The following is a 21,382-nucleotide window of genomic DNA, read 5'->3' as shown; positions in this document are numbered from 1 at the left end:
ACAACTCTACCACATTAATCTGTTTACGGACACCCCTATAATGCAAAGTGGTACAGCCGCAAAAACGGATCACGTGGTTTATCGTGGACCCACTTTTCCCCGCATTCACAGCGTTGTGATTGAGTTTCTATCGTCATTCTTATCAACTTTTGTTTTGTAACTTTTGATGTCCTTTGGACGATATATTACGATATATTACGCTTCAGTACACTTTGTTCCCTGGCCAGCTCGTGTATCGGTTTGGTTGAGGAAGTAACGCCGGAAGTAACCCCAGGAAATCATTTCATTTGCGTTCGGTGCAAAATGGATTTACAAACGCGCTGTTTATAACGTTAATGGGTGGACCTTTCAGACTGTGAAACACTGCCTCATGTCTCCCTTTCGTATACCTATTCTTGTGTGTTTTGTAAAAATCATTTAAAAAATCTTTTCTGCTTGACCGCAAGCATGTGTATGCGCAGCGTCCTCCCACCGCAACACTGACCTCCCTACTGCTAACGGGCCCAGGGATGTGCATGCGTCTGAGGGAGTCAAACAAAATGACAGAATTAAGAGGATATGCAACACCAATCACTTCAACAGTCTGCAATTTATAAATTGAGACTGCAACTATTGAAAGAAGAAATTGTTTCTGATTACACGGTCGTGTAACAAACATTACATTTCAAATTTAGCTGACGACACAGAAGGAGGAACTAGTTGAATTAGTTCAATCTCTGTTGTGCTACATTTTCAGATGCTTCATATGAAACAGCCATTTAAAATCACATTAAATTGATACTTGAGACTAAACTGGTGAAAAACAAAGATTACAAACAACCAGAGACACTGAAATTAAAGCTCAATTTTATTAAAGTCACGCCTAGAGAGCAGTGAACCATTGATCGCATATAAAACTGACGCTGACAAAATAACAGCAACAGTACCAATTTGCATAATATCTTCAAAAATAAAGCATTTAATATTAGCAATATTGATATGCCTTTCATTAATAATAATAATCCAAACTACTCTTTCAACAAGGCACAAATTGTAAAGGCCAACATCCTTTAAATTTTGCAGGTGGTTGTATTTTGACATGGACAAGTACAAAATTATTTCATTTCCATATTGAGCAAGGTCTGCAACATTTCTTGAGGCAAAATAGGTTAAAAATTTACTGGCTATGTTTTAGTTTTAAGTGAAAACAATATGTTAAAATATAATGCACATTTTCAGTATGTAATGCTACAATGTTGAAATGAAAGAGAAAGAATAGAAAAATACAGAAGGAAAAAGGCTTGAACATCCATGTCAATGGACATTACAGCTAAAAATGTAAAATGAACTCACCAATAACCCTCACTCAGAAATCTCAGTCATGTATGGGTATGCTTAAAGTCTCTACCAGTGTACCTTTCTTTAGGTCTAGGGATATGTATTTGTGTTGTGTGTGTGTGTGTGTGTGTGTGTGTGTGTGTGTGTGTGTGTACACTTAGCTTTTAAACATTTTTGCAATGAAAATGGAGCATAAAAACAAAATAGAAAAAAAACATCTGACATTCTGCTTTGATTTTTACAGTTAAATACATGAAGCTTTCTTTGCAAATTAGCTACAATACAAATGACATCAGATGCATAACTAACTATATAGGCCTATGGTATCTGTGTCTTCTCAGAGCTGTAAAGAGCCGTCATCTTCACAGCCTGCGAATGGGGTATCCAATCCAGTACATTTCAGACTGCACGAATGGGCCAATTAAACCACAGGCTACTGCAAATTAGCATGTACTTGTATACATGAATATGCCAATTAAACCACTGGCTACTGCAAATTAGCATGTACTTGTATACATGAATATGCCAATTAAACCACTGGCTACTGCAAATTAGCATGTACTTGTATACATGAATATGCCAATTAAACCACTGGCTACTGCAAATTAGCATGTACTTGATTCCAAATATAAAATTTCTATGCATAAATGTAAAAGGCTACGTTCAATAGCCTTCTGCTAACACTACCCTACAACCAAGACACAGTTCATGGTGTCACAAGAATATTTAAATTTCCATACATTTGCCACAAAAAAAGTACTCAGTGCCTTATAGGAGCTGCGTTCTGTAAGGCTTCTCAGAGACTAACATACTGTATGACAGTTGAGTGATATATTCGTGAATTAGACTGAGACACACTGTATCTATGTACACAGAGAAGGTCTGAAGAGGGAGCTACCAGAACCAGCTCGAAACGAAACAGAGCCGTTTCATCCTAGGAGTTAAACGTTTGCCTGTCCTGTAGTTTTCCTGAACAACATTCCAAACACGACAAACACGTGTCATTTAAGCGGCCTACTGAAACACCAAGACACAGGGTTGATTTAACTCCACACGTCCTGCGAGTAGCGGCCCTTGGTCATCAGCTTTTTGATGTAGTCTGTGGCCTGGGCCCGCGTCATACCACCCAGCTCCTCCGCGATCTCGTAGAAGGTAGTCTGCACGTCCCTCGCCATGTTCCGCGCATCCCTAGAGGACAAAGAGGAGGACAAGGGTTAGGAAGACGGCTCACGCGGGAGGGAAGCGGCATTGTGCGGAGGGTGGGAGCGCTCACCCGCAGATGTAGATATGTGCGTTGTCTGTGTGGATCTGCCGCCAAATAGCCTGCTTGTTGTTCTTCAGCAGATGCTGCACGTACACCTGGAGACCAACACAAACGGGGGAGTCACACCTGACTGCTGGCAGCCCGGGCCAGCCACGTCAAGAGCCAATAGCAGGTCTGCACAATACATAAGGAAGGTCTGCACAATACGTATGGCAGATACAAATGTAAAACTTTGTTTTGTTTTTTTTTGCATTTTCAGAGCTTTCTGACCTCTTAAATTAATTAAGTCTCTTTGGGTGCTTTAATGAAATATGGCTGGCAAAATAATGGAAAGACGTAAGCCACTAATGGGTTTTCAGCATGCTGGAAGACGCATAGTAACGGCAGCTTTCGGCCATCTGATGGCTTGCCTTGAGCTCCTGGTCTCTGGAGAAGGCCACGCTGAGCTGTGTCAACACTCCAGTCTCCTCATACGCCTCCAGCTGCTCCTGGTACAAGAAGTCCTCACTCCTGTGACGGCAGCCAAAGTACAGCACTGTCTCTCCCACCTCCTTACCTGGGAAGACGGTGGGCCCAAGACTTCATTCATGTAACGCATTAATTAAACAAATGAATTATTTTCTGTGCACACACACCCGCACGTTAATTCAAGCGTGTTTGGGAAAATGCGGTTCTCCACCTTTCTCTCGGAGCCAGGCGCGCTCCTGGATGAAGCCCATGAAGGGGGCGATTCCTGTGCCAGGGCCGATCATGATTATCGGGTTGCTGGCCTTGAAGGGCAACCGGAACTGGGACTTGCGGATGTACATCGGCACGGTGGCCTTGTGCCCGTTGTCATTGGGAACTCTGCCCTTCAGCCAGTTTGTGGCGACGCCCTTGTTGACGCGGCCCGTCTTTGTCTTGTACTCCACTACCACAGCACAGATGTGGATGCTGTTGGGGTGCACCTACCAGCAGAGGGTGCTGTTCAACAGCATGTTCCATACAGCACAACACTGGTGCAAAGGCCATAGAGGAAGCAAGCCACAATCATTCAACAGAGAGACGCAAGTTCACCTTGGAAGAGGAAGCGATGGAGTAGTATCGCGCCTGCAGACGGGGAAGCAGCTCGCAGAGATGGTCAATGGGTGGCCGAAGTGACGGCATATCCTCCAGAATCGCCAGAATGTTCCGGCATGAGTCCAACACCCAGCTCTGGTACTGTGCCTGACATGGAACAAAAAAACATTGAGTTCACCCCAAAAACCCGCAGACTCGCTGACATCCTGCAGAGGGCGCGCAGGGCCTCAGGACGTACCTTGCCCTCGGGCGAAGAGGAAGCCATCTTGCGCATGTTCTCCTGGTCCTTGGGGTCTGTGGCATACTGGGCTAGCTCATAGAGCACGTTAGTCCGGGGGGGGTTCGTCACGTCCAGATAGTGAGTGAGGGCTGTATGGTAGGTGGTGGGGCAGGGGAACGGGTGCTTCTTATTGGACTCCTCTGGAAAACAATGACCGTGTAGCTGCATTAATAACATGGGAAGAAAGTTCCGATTGCGCGTATCAGGCTGTTGAAAGGGAGTTTATCCAAGCTACAGGGTGGGGGGATGGGATGGCTGCTGATACGCCCTGGAGATGGTTGCCACATGTGTCATGGGTCGACCCAAGCCCTGGCTTGGGTCTCTCAAGGTGTTTTTCTTGTGAATGAACTCAGCATAGTCAAACTGCTCTGTGACGTTTGTACAGACAAATTACGAAGCGCTCAAGGTTAGGGTCGTACCGTCGAGGTTGTTCAGGGAGATAACGGTATCAAGGTCCACGCCAAGGACATCTCCCAGCCTGCTTACGATAGCCGCGTCATTGGTGGGATAGACCGCCACGTGGTCGCCTGACTCGTACCTGGTTGGAGGGAACAGCAGCACATCCCCCGTTACACAAGATCCATTGTTATGTAAGACAGTGATGTGCGAGTGTAAGCCAATCACATGCTCAGTATCCACCTTTAACTTATTAGTTCCTAAAGTTAATTAAGAAGGTGTTCATTTTACCTTTGGTCCTAATAAAGCAGGCATATCACATGGCAAGTCACGTAATAAAATAAGTCAACATGCAACAGGTGTCATTGGGTGTAATCTGTGAGTGCTTCTGAGTGCCTGAAATTGGATTTACTACATGTTTTATATAACATCTAATTTTTTTGTTAGCATCAGTGAGAGTCAAAGCATTTCAGACGGCTGTAATTTGACATTAGGTCACCTAATCTTGGAGCCTGTGATGTCCAGCTCCAGGTGCATCAGGTGGCGGTCACCTCCCTTGTTTAGCTTGCGGTTCACTGTGACGGGGGCCAGGAACGGATTCTTGGCATCAAAGGGCCTGACAAACGTACAGAAAAAATCAGCGATTGATACTGGAGGTTTTAACAACATGCTGAACTAAAGTGAAGTTGAAATGTATGTCCTCTCTAAATGAAGTGTAGGCTCGTGAGGAAGGGGAGGAGACAGACTCAGGAGGGACGACTTCACATCACGTACGGTTTCTGGTTCTCAAAGCTCTTCAGGCGTCCCAGCTCTCCTGTGTAGACCTTGTTCATGTTCAAGTCTTCGTGGACCTTCAGCTCATACTGACGGATGCTGTAGGGACAGAAGGGAGTGTGTGAGATGTGTGCGAGATGTCTGTTCAACTCTAGAGAGAAGGTGTGTGTGTGTGTGTGTGTTCCAGGCCCAGAGTCCGTAATGAAACCAAGAGCCAAAGCTTTTGTGTCTGCTCATCAATGCAGTTACTCCAGACCAGAGCACTGAGGCTCTCAGGTTTCTCTGGAAATCCTGTTAACATTCAATAGATCACCGAGAGAAAGACAGAGACAAAGAGCAAGAGAGAAAGGATTGAGTGAGTGTTAGACTCAAAATGAGAACTTAAGTGTGAGAGAGTGAAGCAGTGAGGATTCGAGCACAGGGGAAAAGAAAAAAAAACAAAAACCCAACAAAAACCAAAAACAAAAAAAAAATAAATCAAAACCCCAGAAACCGCTCAGGTCATGCTGCCCTGCAGAGCGCTACTGCCTCGTTTGAACGAAAGCCAGCGAACTCTGGCAGCAAAACCCGCTTTGTGAAGAACCTAAGAAAGAACGGCAGGACAGAAAGGATGGGATGGAGGACACACAGACCTGAACTCCTCTCCAGTGGCCTCTACTCCGAAGTGTTCACACACAGCAGGCCAGAACTGCTCTCGCCACGACACAAAGTCCTCCTCAAGGCTAGGCAGGAACAATCAGAAAGCAGAGAGTAAGGAGATCTACACACGTACCCGGCAATGCCTGGGAGATACAGAATTCTCTCATAGTAATTAAACAAGTTATTAATTACATCTCCCTTATATATAGTTATAATTAAGTCTCTCTTACAGTATGTTTGCTACTATCAGCCAAATTCAGTCATTACCTCAACACAGTGTTGTACCCCTGGTTATTAATATCCTATTATTATTTCAAAGCTGTAGCTTTTTGTCTCCTAATACGTGAAGATTTGCAGTGTCGAGTCTGGATGTAGCTAGAAGATTTCTGAAGTTAGGAACTAAGGACTAAAGCGAGACAGAGACCCGAGCGCAGGGTCCCTGGACCACGCTGGACTCACTTGCCATCGTCGTCTCCCATGCCCAGGTCGAAGATCCTACTGCCCCCAAGCTCTGAGAGCCTCTTGTCCACATATTTGCCCATAGCGTTGTAATGCTCATACGTCTTGTTGCCAAGCGCAAACACCTGCAGAGAGATATGACTACACCTTAAACACAACAGTACAAACAACAGCTGGATATACATCATTTACTGTGGAAATATAAACAAACAAAACACAAACAATCCAATACAATAAACAAAATCATCACTGTCACCACCAAGAAAAAACTTTATATATTGGCTTCTGACATTTTCAAATGGCTACAATGGTTATACAAGTTATTTCAGCACACAGCAATTTTTAATAAAGCATCTTCAAAAAAAGAAAAAAATGTGTTTTAGATGGCTGGTTCTACATTTTTCAACAGACATAAATAAACCAAGTATCTGCTGATGACAGGATGAACTATAGCCTCTCTAATGACATGGAATGTTTTGCATATGTTGTGCACCTACAGTGGAGGCAAAACCGTGCGATGGCTCACAGCCGGAGTCACTTTCATCAGGTTCAGTGACCTTGTAGTGCCACAGAACCACAAACTGAAAGAATTAACTGGGTTGGTTTTACCAAACTAGTTAAAGTAAAAACAAGCTTCTTGACTACAGACATTTGAATCTTGCTAACTGTGTTTACTACACTGTTTAAAGCACATCTTAAACACAGACAAACAGCGGCTGGTCACTACCAGCATAAACTGCTCATCAACCAAAACATGACCAAACAGTGTTGTCCAAGTCAACAGTGTGAGGTTTGATGGATGTGTGTCCTCGCACTGAGCATGGTTCCTGACACAGAAGGACAGTGCAGGAGATCGCAGGACTCCCCTGCCGTCACAGTTCCGGGCCTGGTTGAGTTCGGTTCTGCTCTGAGCCATGTGAAGGGGGATGGGGAGGTCCACCAGCGGGGATGGCGTTTTGGCCACCCAGCTACAGCCCTTTGTAGTCGCACCTCAATACACGCTGCTCATCTGTGAATACTAATGCACTCTGGGGCACACACTCCCTCCGCGACAGGGCAGCGAACAGAACACCGGCGGCGTCCCCATCACCCAGTTCTAGCTCACGACACAGAGTAACCTCTGCAGATTACCAGCGCCTGCCGAGCCCGCAGGACATGACATGTCATTTCGCTTGGTGGAGAGCCAGTGGCGGTTGAGGGTACCACCTTCCGTGACGGCCCAGCCATTCACACTCTAGTGCGTCACATGACGAGAGAGCCGTTGGCCTCAGCGCTCATCTGCAAAGTCACTACACAGTTCACGAAGAAGCACAGAAGGTCTCACACTCCACCGTACTGTGAAATGCAGTGATGGCGCTATAATGTGTAGGTGTCAATTTCCTGTCAGCTGCCTCACAGAAGTGTAACTCGGCAAAGCATGACTCAGCGCTTCAGCCCTGCGCTGCCACCACCTGCTGTGTCAATGCCTTGTCACTATGTACACGAGTGTCATGGGAAAAGCCTGAGGTTACTAAAGGCCGGGAAGCTACTTGCTAAACGGTCCGCCGTGACTGTTGAGAGGGTGGAAAATGGTCACTTGGTTGGCTTGAACACAGCCGTGTGACCTGCCAATGCTTAGTCGTATAGTAGACAAACTCACTACATAAACACTGTGTGAAGTGGCAGAGAAGCAAAGAACAGCATAACACAAGCCTCACCGTGTAATGAAGGCCGTTCAGGTCTGCGTCACTCTCCTGTAGCCAGTCGTAGAAGTCCTGGGCGTTATCTGTAGGATCTCCTTCTCCGTATGTGGCCATGCAGAAGATGGCCAAGGAGTTGCTGATTTCTTTCAAACGTGTCAGTTCACTCTAGGAGATGAGGATTATACAGAGCCTATGGAATACCCCCATCAACACCAAGTCCATCTCAAAGGGATTTAGTATTTCAGGTACACATGCTGAAAACAGGGTTTTTTCTTAATCCTACATCTAGGGGAGGAACACTGGAAGAGTTCTCGTCTCTGTAGATCAAGACTCACTACCATGCATTTCTTTTATTGGGTAACATGGGGTTCACTCAACTCTGGATCTTATCGGGTTCAAAGGCAAACCCTGATTGGGTGTGTGTGTTGAGGCGAGTTTTAGGAGGGCAGGCTGCGGTTAGAGGCCTGTCGGTCTGTGCCGTTACCATGTCGTACTCCTCAGGGTCTGCTGCCATTCCCTTCATGCCGTAGCGCTGGGCGTCCTTAGATAGCCGATTGGCAAACTCCTCGGCGGTGCCCGTCTGGGACCCGTAGAACACCACGATGTTCTTGCCCTAGTAATGATGGACATAAAATGACACACTTTTTAAATTAGATATTAGTTACAAAGTTGATACAAACTTTATCACTTCAGACAGACAATAAGAGACAAAGAGAAACACTAAAAAGACATTGTTACAGGGAGGACACTTCAGACACATACCATGCTCTGTGCGTGACTTGCTTTATTCCAGTCTTATCAGCACACAGCCAGTACACAATTGTGTGTGTGTGTGTGTGTGTGTGTGTGTGTGTGTGTGTGTGTGTGTGTGTGTGTGTGTGTGTGACTCATGACACGAGACACTCATGAGACTAAACCACTCTGCTCTCCTGCACTCGTAGGCCTGTTCTGGATTAACAAAGCTCCGGGTTTTCTCCAGTCTTACCGTCTTCTTCATCTTCTCAATAAAACTGGTTTCCCTTGCTGTCGGTGCCCTACGAGAAGAGACTGGGATCATTAAAGGTGATCATTTTGAAACGACTGCAAATATCAAGACAATTAAAATCAAATAAATATTCACTGAAGAGGAACCAACAATCTTCTCGAAGCTGAGGCCAAAATTATCTGAAGAGAACAATTGGGAAAAAGACTCATCTGTTCGTTTGGGTTACTATACAATACTATGTGAACTTTTGAAAGTTCAAACGTCATTATCAGTGAACCAAAGGTTTATTCAGCAAACAGCAGCAGTCTGGTGTCATTGACTTTCAGCTCAGACGGACCCCATGCAAGAGGGCGTGAGGCAGGCACATGTGTGTTAGGTCTGAGGCCTTGAGCCTTCATCTCTCGACCCAGTCAGACTGTCAGAGCGCCTCCTTCAGTATGCAGCTGGGGAGGGAAGCTTCTTCCTCCAACACACACACACACACACACACACACACACGCTCGCTGCCTTGTGCTGGGCAGCTTAGGTGAATGAAACGAAAATGAGGATTTTATTTTATTTTATTTTTTTTAAATATGAGAAATAGAGAAAACGCAGGCACCAAAAGCCATGGACACAGGATGCATGACATCACATTATGATTGATCTGTGAGTTACAGAACAATCATACAAAGGATATTTAGATTTCTAAGTTTGCTACAGAACGGCTGTGCCATCTTAGGCTATGTGAACATATCGGAATTGCCATGAAATGCTTAACAAGACCAGAACAATAAAGCAGAGTGCTTATTTCTTAAGAATTAGAACTTGGAAACATAAGAGGCACTGGGAACACAAACAAAAACAAAAGCATTAATGCTCTCCCACATACACACCCTCGCACGCACACACACACCAGAGCCGAACGAAACTGCTGAGGAAGGAGGAAAAAGGAATGTAAGGTCCCTTTGACTAAGCAGCACCGAATGATCAAGGCAACCTGCCAATTATAGCACAAGGATCTGAACATGTTCAAGGCACTTCAGTGCAAAAATTTCATCGCCTACAATACTGCAAAAGGCCATTTCCACATTTGGATTTAAAAGGGAAAGAAAACAAATAAATAAAATAAACAAACCCAGTCGTGCCACAAAGAATAATGTAGAATTAAACACACTACAAGTGTACCCTTATAATAATTAACAAGGCATGTGGGTCTTGGCTATTAGAGCATGCCCGTCAGAAAATGCATGGAAACAAATGACTCCTTGGCTAATCTTAAACTTAAATCTTGCACTCATAAACGCATGCAAAACCACAGAAGTTGTCTATGACACAACCAGTCATGGTCCTCGATGTGTTTGTTCACAGTGTGGAGCTGGACAGAATAACACTGGTTCCAGTCTGCAGACCAGCCCAGGTCTAGTGCTCCAATAACTCTGGACCGTGTCTGAACACCACCACTCCCTGAGTAGATACCACATCGAACCTCCGGGAGATTTAAACACCACGAACGACAGCAGTTTCAAACTTCACGCTCCCATAACTCCACGCTTTGTCTACAAAGTGTTTACACAGCAAGGTTCTCCCCCCCAAATCATGCAAACATACATGCTTAGATAACATGACTCGGCATGTTTTGCCCTGGGGGGAACATGTTGGAGGGGAATCACCCACCTGTCTGCCGTCACCAGACGGTCCTCCGGTAAGGAGAACACACAGCCCATAGTCTCAGAGTGCCAGGGAGAGGTCCTCTAATATACAACTCCACAGGAAGAAAGAGGACAAACTACATATCGCTACAACACGCGACATCTATGACACTTCCTTATTCATGGCTTGAGAGAACATGAGAGAGTGGAAAAGAAACAAAGCAAGAAAGAGAGAGAGGTTAAACACCACAGCCAGTTGAGACTTCGGGGAAGGGTATGAGGGACTTCTCCAGAGAGTGCAGATGCTAGGAAGCTTCACAGTCTGATCTTAGCGTAAATCCGAATAAAGCACGCAGTCCTGAAACCCTAGAGTGAGCACCCGACAGTGAGCTGGCCAAAGACTTATCCCAACATCCTGAAACACACACGATGTCATCAGTAAAATCCAGGCCAGATGCGCAGCTCAGGCTGAGGGTGAGAGCTTTCCATTTGGACAGAGAAAAAGTCCAGAAGCTCAGAAGCTTCGGGGCATGCGAACGGATTCTCAGTAACCATTCCCTGCGTCACTGAAGACTGTGACGAAAAGTGCAGCCTCTGTGCTTTCCAGACACACACACACACACACACACACACACACACACACACACACACTTAACAGGCGCCAGCAACATCTGGCAACAACCTAGGCCGTTATGGTGGGAAACCTCCACTCTTTAATGAAATCTCCTATAAAACCAGCAGCAGACCATTACACTGGCGCACACCAACACACTAAAACACTGAAACACTCAAACTGGAACTCGGGCCAAGAACCTCACTGGGTCTTGCCGCCTTTCACAGCCTCTGAGCCACATAGAAAGAGGCACACAGAGACCAAACGAAAGAGGCACAATGTCCACAGTTCTGTAACCCCGGCAACACTTGTAAGAATAACAATGTTGCCGCATTTGTAAGAGGGAGAATGACTGAATGCCCGGGGGTTGGACACCTGCCCCTCACTCACATTCGCTTGCTGCCCATTGGAGGGCATGGGTCTTGGATTGCCATGGTAACCTCATCTGTCATAAAAGGACTCTCCCGTGACAAGCTAGGCCCTGCGCCATTCAGGAAAGTGGCAAGAGCAAATTAGAGATGGTCCATGCGGAGAAAGGAAGGGGGACAAAGCAGTAGGGGGTGAACAGAAAGGAGCGCTTGTCTTTCGCCTCAACTTTCCACCTTTAGCGGGGGCCGAGAGAAAGAGCTGGCTGGCCTCTGAGCTCGTACCCTCCAGGGAGCGCTCAAACAAGACCAAACGGGAGCCTACGCAAGGCTAAATACAGTTACACTCTTTCATAAGCACAGCCCAGCAACAACAACGGAAACCGTGTGTGTGTGTGTGTGTGTGTGTGTGTGAGAGAGAGAGGTAGGAGGGCAGGGACTGATGGCTGTTCCATCCTGCTCACGTTAGCCCTCCAACCCCCGACATTCTAGAGAGACCAAAGAAAGTGTGTGGTTTTATGTCCCTGCAAACACTTCACTGAAAGAAAGATCCTCCCCCCAACTGGAGAGAGAGAGAGAGAGAGAGAGAGAGAGAGGGAGGAGGACCCTCCTCTTCCTGGAGGTCTGCTGCTCATCATGTCTGCGTGTGTTTTCACATGTGCTCAATGCTCTAGCATTCACAGAGAGACAGAGAGAGAGAGAGAACCAGCCTTTCCAGTGAATGGTCCAATGGAACATTACACCTGGCGGTAAATACAGAGGATTTAAATGTAAGTTCAGAAAACTAAAAACCATGACAAAAATTAAAGTAGGTGAAGAACAAGGTCACCTCAGTAGTTACGGCACGTTACATGTTTGGCATTAGACCAGGTGGACATTCTCTACAAGTGTTCCCTGAAGGTTTACAATGGAGGTTAACAAGGCATACATACAAACAGGTAAACATCTCAAGACAGCTCACACCTCACATAATCGTCATGGGGTAGAAATGCACTCATCCAAGATCAGTCTTGTGGAAAGACATTTTGCAGCCCATTTTGGCTTTCTGCTCCCCAACAGAAGAAATGGTATAAACTTTGTGTGTCTATTCACGCTGTACTGAAGTTCAAAAAGATCTTCCAGTACTTTCCTTCCTGTAATCACACCTCACAACTCACCATAAAAAAGCAAAATCTAAGTATATATACATAACCAGTGTGTACCACATGCATTCAGTCCCACAGCTGCTGGTCTCCACAGGGCCACAGGGCAGTAAGGATGAAGAGAATACAGAACAGGTGGTGATTTCTGGAGCACTCACACTGTGCTACGCAGAGGATTTCTGTCCTGAAGGGTACAGTGTGAAAGAAGGGTTGTGGGTTCACGAGCTAACGTTTAACCTAACCTCGACGGCATCATCATGGCAGCACGATATCTAACCAGAGTGATACGTAATCTGCTGTTGAAGGGTAATCTGCTTCAGGGCAGGTTATGTTTCCTAGCCAAACCAACCTGAGACTGAAATCTGGAAACACCCAGCTATGTTAGAAGACCAGACAGCCAGCATCAGGACCCAAACACAGCAACAGTGCAGGACTTCTTGAGAAGCCATGATGCACCAGGCTATTAAAACACTTAGCCCAAATCAGATTAAACCCACTGGTAAATCCGCTTTCATCCGGCAAAACGTCTCTCCTTTCACCAAAGACAGCGCTTACACGCCACACCGCCACCACATCATGCCTCTTTTCTACAGTGCTGACACTGTTATTAATAAGTAATTAAAAATCGCATCTTAATTAATCTCTTGATTTCTATATGAATTCATTGTTCCTCCGTAACTTCTGTCTTGGTTAAGACAAGGCGAAGGCATCACCAGCGCCTGAACATTTTCCCTTTTGTAAAGGCAGACCAGCATCTGCACAAGTGAACAGTAAAACATGCACAAAGGACGCATGGTGTGAAAGACACACGCCTCTGCTGCTGCTGTTCAGAGAACCTCGAAGCTCGAAATCGGCACATAGAGAGTTTAAGATAAACAGAGAGAACTGGATAAAAAGGACACTGAAAATCATTGTGCAGTGTGTGCCTTAAAAGTACAAGATCTGAATGAGAAAACATTCCTTTACTAGGACAAATCACCCAAAAGTTAAAATACATGTTGAACACTCATTACTGAAATGACTATTATATAGTCTCCAGAGTTGAAGCATATAAAAGATAAGGAAACACTTGGTTTGGACGAACAGTTTGTTGCTAGTTTGAAGTGTGTCATTTATGTATGAAAAAGAAAAGCAAAAAAAGACTGGACACAGAAACCCTAAAAATGCCAAGATCAGTTTCATGATATCAACAGAACAGCAGCTGACTGGATAAATTAACTAAATGACATGATAAAATCCTTATCTTTGAAGTCATAAAATACTAAGTAACTACTTATAAATTGTTGCTTGTAGAAGCTGTGGTCCAGCAAAAAAATTGTAACGTCTTCATTGTATATTAAAAGGGTCTTTTTGCCCTTGCTTAAACCACAGAAGGAAAGATGAGGGACTACTGCTTCTAAAGAACTGCCCCTCCTTCTGAGATTTGTTCTACCATTTAACACAACTTGCCTGTCTGACAAGAAACTATCATCTTTTCAGTAAGCAGACATTTCCTTTTGAGCAGGCATACAGTTCTACTAGCTTGACATAACGTGCTTTCAAGGATGAAGAAAGGAGGAGGGGCATCAATCCAAATCAACAGGTTTGATCTTCATTCATTCATTCATTCATGCATGCATGCAGGCTAGTAAAAATTCAAATACAATTCTATTGATGGAAACAAAGATAAACAAAGTGATCATTTTAAAAAGTGTATGGAGACACGTTCTGCTATAACTTGCATCTTCTCCTGAAGAACCTACAATTCTCCACAATACCTCAAAAAAGCTCTCTGATGGACATCTCGGCCCCATTCCACCCAGATTTAGGCCCAGCACACGGCTGCTACTCACTGGGTTTCCAGCTTCGGAAAGTCTGGAATGGTGACAGGCTTCTTGCGGAACATCAGCCAGTATATGATCACGCCGGCGATGAGCGAGAAGAGGAAGATGTCCAGGTTACTGAGAAGACCTTCCTCTCCTTCCATCAGCTCTGGCTGAGTGGAGGCGTCAAGCTGCTCACCATCCATTGGCGTGAAACCTCTGAAAGACCAGAGACCTGCCATCGTTAGCCATCCATGCACAAAACAAACGACTGTACACAAAACCTCACAAGAACAACAGCATACCAACAGTGGTAAATGATGATCACAGAGGTGTATATTATAACGATAATGTCGGCGTCACTATACTGAATAAATAAATGTTGATGTTTACACTGCTGTTTTCTGATCTTACTGTGATGCTGTCAGCCAGTAGATGTTAGAAATGCATGAGTGCCGACGTTTGCTTCACATAATCTAAGATGACATCAACCTCATGTAGGGTGAACACGTGATGTTACTGGGCATTGTGCCAACATTACAGAGTAGACTTCCTCTTTCCCCCCCACTCTCTGTAGTGCCACCCAGGCCCAGCCATAATCTCTGCCAGAGAGGTTGCCAAGTGCTTCACGCTTAGTTCTATAGTTCGCCACCAGTGAAGTACTGTATTCCACTAAGCGCGACTGTGATGAGTCATCCCTCGGCAGCTTTGGCAACCTTTCAGTACAGCACAGCGCACATCTCTGAGGGACACCCGTGCTGCACCCTAGCGAAGGCGTGTGTCAACAACACCAATGGCCGAGTTCAGAACTACATACAGCCGTGTGGCTTAAAACGCACAAAGCATTTGAACATTTCTAACAACGAGGTAAACAAAAGATCGGCTCTTTTAACAAGTGTTTGAAGAACGTGCCTAGTCAGTATTAAAACAACTACACGCTAAGCAAAACAGCCAACAGTGCGAGCTTCTGGCGAACAGCTAACCTAGCTAGCTAGCGGTTAGGTAGCTAGATAAATAACCGTCTTCACAATGAGTTATGAAGGATTTACACAAACACCAAGGCGATAAGAAACTAACCCGAAGCTCTAGCTAGGCCTTAAGCGGTCTGGTCATCTATATGGGACGTTTTACTCACTAGAAAGCTGGTGTTATTCTCCAGGTCAGCTACAGCCTGTTTACATGGTTCTCCTTTTTCACTCGACACGCCGGGTACTCCGATGGCTACCAAAGCTAACTAAGGCCAAACACCGCGAGCCTGATCGAACGACCTCGGGCCGGGCAGCGCGAGCGAGCTCGATGACCGGCGACCGGCGAGCCTGCACGCGACCAAACAGCTGGCTCAGTCACAGCTCGTGCGCTCTGTTAGCGACAGACGCAGCTGGAACGGCTTTAGTTAGCTAACCTAGTCAGCGAACTAATTAATTAGTTAGTTTATCAATAATTATGTAACTTATTAATTAGTTAATGTTTAGTTAGCTAACCTAACCTAGTTAATTTCGCACGAGAGTTCTGCCGGTAAGACTGTCGTTACACCGTCGATGGGCTCGAGAGAAAATCTGAAATGACATGTTAGCAATCGCCCGAAAACACACACGTACACATCCAAGCTGTGATTTTAACATACTACTGGCGTTCAAAGAACAAGCAAATAAACCTCTCAACGCTACTTAACGTAACTTATCTTAACCTGTTTTAGTTCCGCTTACCTTCTCACTCTGACAACCGAAACGTACAATGCGGAAACCTGACGTCATAGAATCAATCTATAACACCAGAGCGATCCAATCCGTAAGAGGGGTGCAATATTGTTAAATTTCGCTATATTCAAAAAAGAATATGTCGTAAAACATTTAAATATGGAAAATACAATTATATATATTTATATATTATAAAATAAGTATAAACTCTGCTTTCAAATATAGCATTTAATATATTTTTAGATGTTATTTTAAAAAGAATACCCCCACATTCTGGCAGTAGACGAACCCATGAAGTCCCGACTGTGTTTTGTGCGCTCATGGGTCTTAAAGCAGGTCAAGTGTACCACTGCGTGTACATGAAATAAATCTCAAAGGGGCAAAAGGTCGGGGTTATGCAAGCATTTAAACGGTACAACGGGTTTTTCATCTCAGACACCCTGTGTTATAAATATTTTTTATTATATTATTCTATTTTATAATAATAATTATTATATTTTTATTATAATAATAATAATATTTCCGCAAAGAGCTCAAGGGCAAGAACAATACAGTTTGTATTGAATTTAAACAAGGGTTTCCCTAGTAATTAACAAGTCAGCATTATGAATAACCTACAGTTAACAAGTTATGGCTCTTTTAGAAACCTAGAATTTAATTTATTAAATTAATGCATTGACACATTCTTTTACACATGCCAGTTAAATTCAAATTAAATTCAGAGTTAAACCATACATGTTGATCGGAGTAATCATATGTGTTGTATACACTGTCCATTTTTATATTTTGGGGGGAATTCAAATAAAGAATAAATATTTAGAAATAACTGAGCTCGTTCTCCAAACTCCAGTCCACAAGAGGGCGGTAGTACCAGCGATGTTCCGTTAAGAGGAGAGGAGAGGCTTGGAAAACAGACGGGGCTGGCAAGTTTATTGACACATACAAAATGTCGATATTTACACCCACAAATCAAATTCGGCTGACGAACGTGGCCGTCGTTAGAATGAAAAAGGGAGGGAAACGATTTGAAATAGCATGTTACAAGAATAAAGTAATGAGCTGGAGATCGGGGGCGTAAGTATTTCCTGCTGTTTGCTGTTGTTGACAATAGTTGACTAAAGCTAGCTAAGCTAAGCTAACGGCTAGCTGGTAAGTTTGCTTTGGCCGCATAGATAAGACAAATCACTAGCGGTGCTTTTTAAAGCAAGACAGCTGGATAACTAATATTACAGTGTATTAATTTTACACTGTTGTGTTTGTGTCACCACAGTTGCAGTTTTAGTAGATTCTGTTATTACATAAATAGCTGGCTAGCTGCTGTGAGGCTAGTTCTCAGGATAACAGGGTGGTTTCCTACGTCTTTGATGAATTTTCATGTTACATAGAGCTTAAACCGTTACGGACAAGAATTCTATGTTGTGAAATATCTCCTTATTGTACGAATAACTCCGCAGCTACTTTGACGTTTTTTTTCACTGTCTTAGGGAGAAAGACCTTGATGAAGTACTTCAGACACATACGGTGTTTACAAATGTGTCAAAGGGCCAAGTTGCAAAAAAAGACGATCTGTCCAAATCCTTTGGGACAGATGACTTAACTGATATTTGCAAACAGGTAGGTAAGCTGAGCATTTAGGGGAGTGACGGGGTATTCTTGAACGGTTGTTTACATACATGTATGGAGTATAGTGTTTCATAATAGTCTATACCTCCTGTAATGTAACAGTTGATAACTGTTAAAGGGTCATTTTAAGTTAATACATGTGTGTTCTTTACTTTTCATCTAGTTCAGAGATGTCACATTCTGCCCTCAGCTCTTAGCTTTATGCAAGATGTTACTAGTGCTGTTTTTGAATGGTTTCTCTTTTCTTTCAGATTTTAGCCAAGGGAGAACTTCAGGTGTCTGATAAGGAGCGACAGACTCAGCTGGAGCAGATGTTCCGTGACATTGCCACGATCGTGGCAGAGAAATGTGTGAATCCAGAAACAAAGCGCCCGTACACTGTCAGCCTAATAGAGAGAGCCATGAAGGATATTCACTACTCTGTTAAAGCCAATAAGAGCACAAAACAACAGGTTAGTAGAATGACCGTGTTGGCTCTGTAGAGAGCTGAAAGGACACCCCAAATGAGAACGGGCTGGTTTTACACACGCTACCTCTGTGTGAGTCAAGAGGCAGTGCTGCATTACACATGCAGAACCGTCTGACGACAGATCACTGCACTGTAGCTCCACCTGTTGGTTTCCTACCTTCAGTACAGAGTACTGTACAGTGATACAGTAACAGTGGTCTTCAGTCTGTTTCAGAAGAACAGTTGAATACAAGCTAGGAGGTGGCAATGTGGCCTAAAATGTTATCACAAGATTGTAAGATTTGTGCTACAAGAGATATATGTATGTTAAATTGTGTAATTACAAACATTTATGAGTAAGGTCCTAGCACTGTATGGTTGCTGACATCGAGAAAATAAATTGGGTGAGGAGACATTTTGGGACAGGAGACGCCTAATGATTGCACAACTCTAAATGTTTGGTATTGAGCTTTAGCTACAGCTGTGGAAGCCCTAAGACACATTGAGACTTGGACCTAATACAGTCATGCATGTTTAAATATTACATTATAATCACTATGCTACATGTTTCATATTGTGATAATGACAGTGTTATTGTGCAATAATGACATTTCCCAGGCCTAATAATAATACATTCTTTTATTATTAGTGGTGGTGTAACAGCAGGTAGCCATTGTGTTCTTTTGCCCTGTTAGGCACTTGACGTGATCAGGCAACTAAAGGAGTCCATACAGATTCAGAGAGCTCATATGCGGCTTCGATTCGTCCTGCCGGCCAAGGATGGGAAGAGGCTGAAGGAGAAACTCAGACCTCTTTTAAAGGTGGTGGAGAGCGAAGACTTCGACGAGCAGCTGGAAATGGTAAGAGTCTTCGGCTCAACAAGATCATGCTGTTAACATGAGTTGTGTGTGTGATTTTTGTTCATTTTTACTTTCTCGTTCATGCTGGTGTTTTAATATAAAAGGTATTGATACAAAAGTATTGGAGAAACTTGCTGGAATGACCCAGTATGTAGCATCAGCGTTATACAGAGTAGTTTGTTTTCCTCCAGTGTGTCTGAAATGCACGCTCTTGCTCCCGTAGGTCTGCCTGATAGATCCAGGCTGTTTTCGGGAGCTTGATGAGCTGATCCGCTGCGAAACAAAAGGCAAAGGATCTGTGGAGGTGCTCAGCCTGAAGGATGTGGAAGAAGGGGACGAGAGACTCGAGTAAGCCCAGCTGACTGCCTGCAAGCGACTTGCCCACCACACTAACTCTACCGCTTAAAGTCTTTTTGCTTTTATTCTGTATTGAAATGTGTTTGTTAGTTTGTATCACGTAAAATATAACAGCACGTCCAGCAACATTTGCTGAAGTTTCTAGCTTGCAGGTGCTTCTACTTCTGTCCGTTTCAAGCTGTACAAAAAGCTTGAGTGGAAAAGGATGTAGTTTTTCCAAGGAATAATCCAACTGAAATCACAAAGAAGGGTTTATTTTCTGTGAAAATTTAAGTGATTTGCATGGTCAACTGCATGATAGGCAGTGGACTGATTTACTGAAATAAATATGACTGCATTTGAAATGACATTGTAGATAATGATTACCTTGGGTAATGATGAGAACATATTTTGTCTATCTTTAAATGTGTGCCACCATATCTAACTCTTAGCAATGCAAGTTCTGCTACTAAGGTAAAGTGCAAAATTGGCATGTTTTTGGGGGGAAAAAAGTGCAAATAAAACATGAAACGTGGTCCACTTCTCTTGCTTCTATGCTTCTTTAACACATCAGTAAAAAAAAGGCTTTGGCTCAGTGGTTAAGATACTTGCCTTGTAAATGGAAGGTTGCCAGTTCAAGCCCCACCTTTGCCAACTTGCCAAGGTTAGGGTTAACCCTGAGCAAGGCCCTTAACCCTCAATCATTCAAGTTGTATTCAGACATAATTGTAGGTTGCTTTGGATAAAAAGTGTAAGCAAATTGCTGTAAATGAACTGACTGCTTGAGAACCACAGTTTGTGCATACTCACGTTGGCTATAGCACCATGGAGAAAAGTGTAACATACAAGGAAAATGTCCCACCTTGAGTCTTAAGTTACATCTAATATTTTAACCTTACAGCCATAAGCAATATGTATTGTTTCAAGCATAGTTTTACTTTCCATTTTCAGTGGATCCCTTAAGAGTCTACAGTGGTGTTAATTCCACAAGAGGTGAAGTTCACTTATTTCAAATTGGTCTGGTAGTGTGCTGGTATGGGCTGGGTATGAAGGCAGCCCTGTGTATAGCGAAGAGTGGATCATCTGTATCTGGCTCTGCCGTTTGTGCTGGTCGTGTTTGTTCTCGTCGCTCTTGCAGTGCTGCACAGCACAGTGTGCTCAGAGCTCCTCCTCCGACAAGCAACAGCACAGTTCCAGTCCACCCACAGTATAAAGCTGCCCCCCACTCCTTGGTCAGGGGTGCGTTGGAGTCCAGATCACTGTTTGTGGCGTGTGTGGTCCAGGCTACCACCAACAGGAGCAACAGCCCCGACAGGAGAAAGGTCAACCCAGCCGCTCCCTTGACTTGAACCTGCTGGGGGAACTTGGCCATGCCTGCCAGGAAACCCACCACGGGAAAGACTCCCGTCCCGATCGAGGCGAGGATCAGGGCTTTCCAGGATCGGAAGCTCGCAGCGAGGAACAGCAGCGACTGGTAGAAGCTACAGTGAAGGTTCCCGGTGCTGGCTTCCTGCCAGTTCAGCCAGACACCGTCCCAGTACAAGGGGAGAGCATCCGTGACATTGTCCATGGTTCCATACACGTTCCACATAGGCAGAAACCTGGTGAAGATGGCACACAGCCAGCCTGCGAAGGCCAGCCCGAAGAAAGCCCACTCAAGCCTGTCGTCCATGCTCTGCTCCAGCTGAGCCACGCAGCACAGCCGCTGTATAACCACGGGGAGGAAACCAACCGCTCTAGATTCCAGAGCTGGGCGTGGGGGCCGCGGAGCCTCCCCATGGCAGCGTCAGGCCTGCTGCAGCTCGGCTTTACAACATCTCATTATTGCTTTTGATTCTTTTTTTCCTTTCCTTTCCACTCCGAGGCCCAGACAATGAGCTCATTGTCTGAATTCACCAACCTCCTGTCTTGTGCTGTGAAGGAGTCTTTGTAAGACACAATAACTCAGTTGAAACTTGGGCATCACCAAACATGAAAAATGTAACCAAATTTTATTCAAATAGGAACAGT

General features: G+C 44.5%; 3 protein-coding genes across 7 annotated transcripts; 1 reads left to right on the top strand and 2 right to left on the bottom strand.

Moving 5' to 3' along the window:
• Nucleotides 1–829: 829 nt before the first annotated feature.
• Nucleotides 830–16,151, bottom strand: porb (P450 (cytochrome) oxidoreductase b). Of its 5 annotated transcripts, none has more exons than XM_081723874.1 (16): nucleotides 16,115–16,151; nucleotides 14,439–14,627; nucleotides 8,856–8,904; nucleotides 8,355–8,483; nucleotides 7,886–8,035; nucleotides 6,189–6,313; nucleotides 5,723–5,812; nucleotides 5,091–5,189; nucleotides 4,816–4,932; nucleotides 4,340–4,458; nucleotides 3,879–4,060; nucleotides 3,638–3,787; nucleotides 3,261–3,528; nucleotides 2,992–3,137; nucleotides 2,591–2,676; nucleotides 830–2,505 (listed from the first exon to the last, which is right to left on the bottom strand). In XM_081723874.1, the coding sequence occupies exons 2-16, from the start codon at nucleotides 14,612–14,614 to the stop codon at nucleotides 2,361–2,363; spliced, it is 2,031 nt and encodes a 676-aa protein (XP_081580000.1). In that variant the 5' UTR covers nucleotides 14,615–14,627; nucleotides 16,115–16,151; the 3' UTR covers nucleotides 830–2,360. The 5 variants fall into 5 exon arrangements, with proteins under 5 accessions (XP_081580000.1, XP_081580001.1, XP_081580002.1 ...); XM_081723875.1 differs by lacking the exon at nucleotides 16,115–16,151 and adding an exon at nucleotides 15,544–15,808; XM_081723876.1 differs by lacking the exons at nucleotides 14,439–14,627; nucleotides 16,115–16,151 and adding an exon at nucleotides 10,512–14,408.
• Nucleotides 16,152–16,993: 842 nt separating this feature from the next.
• Nucleotides 16,994–19,912, top strand: sbds (SBDS ribosome maturation factor). Its single transcript, XM_027030317.3, has 5 exons — nucleotides 16,994–17,179; nucleotides 17,590–17,719; nucleotides 17,980–18,180; nucleotides 18,872–19,036; nucleotides 19,260–19,912. The coding sequence occupies exons 1-5, from the start codon at nucleotides 17,052–17,054 to the stop codon at nucleotides 19,386–19,388; spliced, it is 753 nt and encodes a 250-aa protein (XP_026886118.1). The 5' UTR covers nucleotides 16,994–17,051; the 3' UTR covers nucleotides 19,389–19,912.
• Nucleotides 18,798–21,084, bottom strand: LOC113590271 (claudin-4-like). Its single transcript, XM_081722887.1, has one exon. The coding sequence runs from the start codon at nucleotides 21,042–21,044 to the stop codon at nucleotides 20,382–20,384; it is 663 nt and encodes a 220-aa protein (XP_081579013.1). The 5' UTR covers nucleotides 21,045–21,084; the 3' UTR covers nucleotides 18,798–20,381.
• Between the last annotated feature and the right edge of the window lie 298 nt (nucleotides 21,085–21,382).

This window comes from Electrophorus electricus, chromosome 11 (genome assembly GCF_041902795.1).
Source record: "Electrophorus electricus isolate QZ-2024a chromosome 11, ASM4190279v1, whole genome shotgun sequence".
Taxonomy (NCBI): Eukaryota; Metazoa; Chordata; class Actinopteri; order Gymnotiformes; family Gymnotidae; genus Electrophorus; species Electrophorus electricus.
Note: the sequence above shows the minus strand (reverse complement) of the source record. Positions and strands in the feature narration are given on the sequence as shown.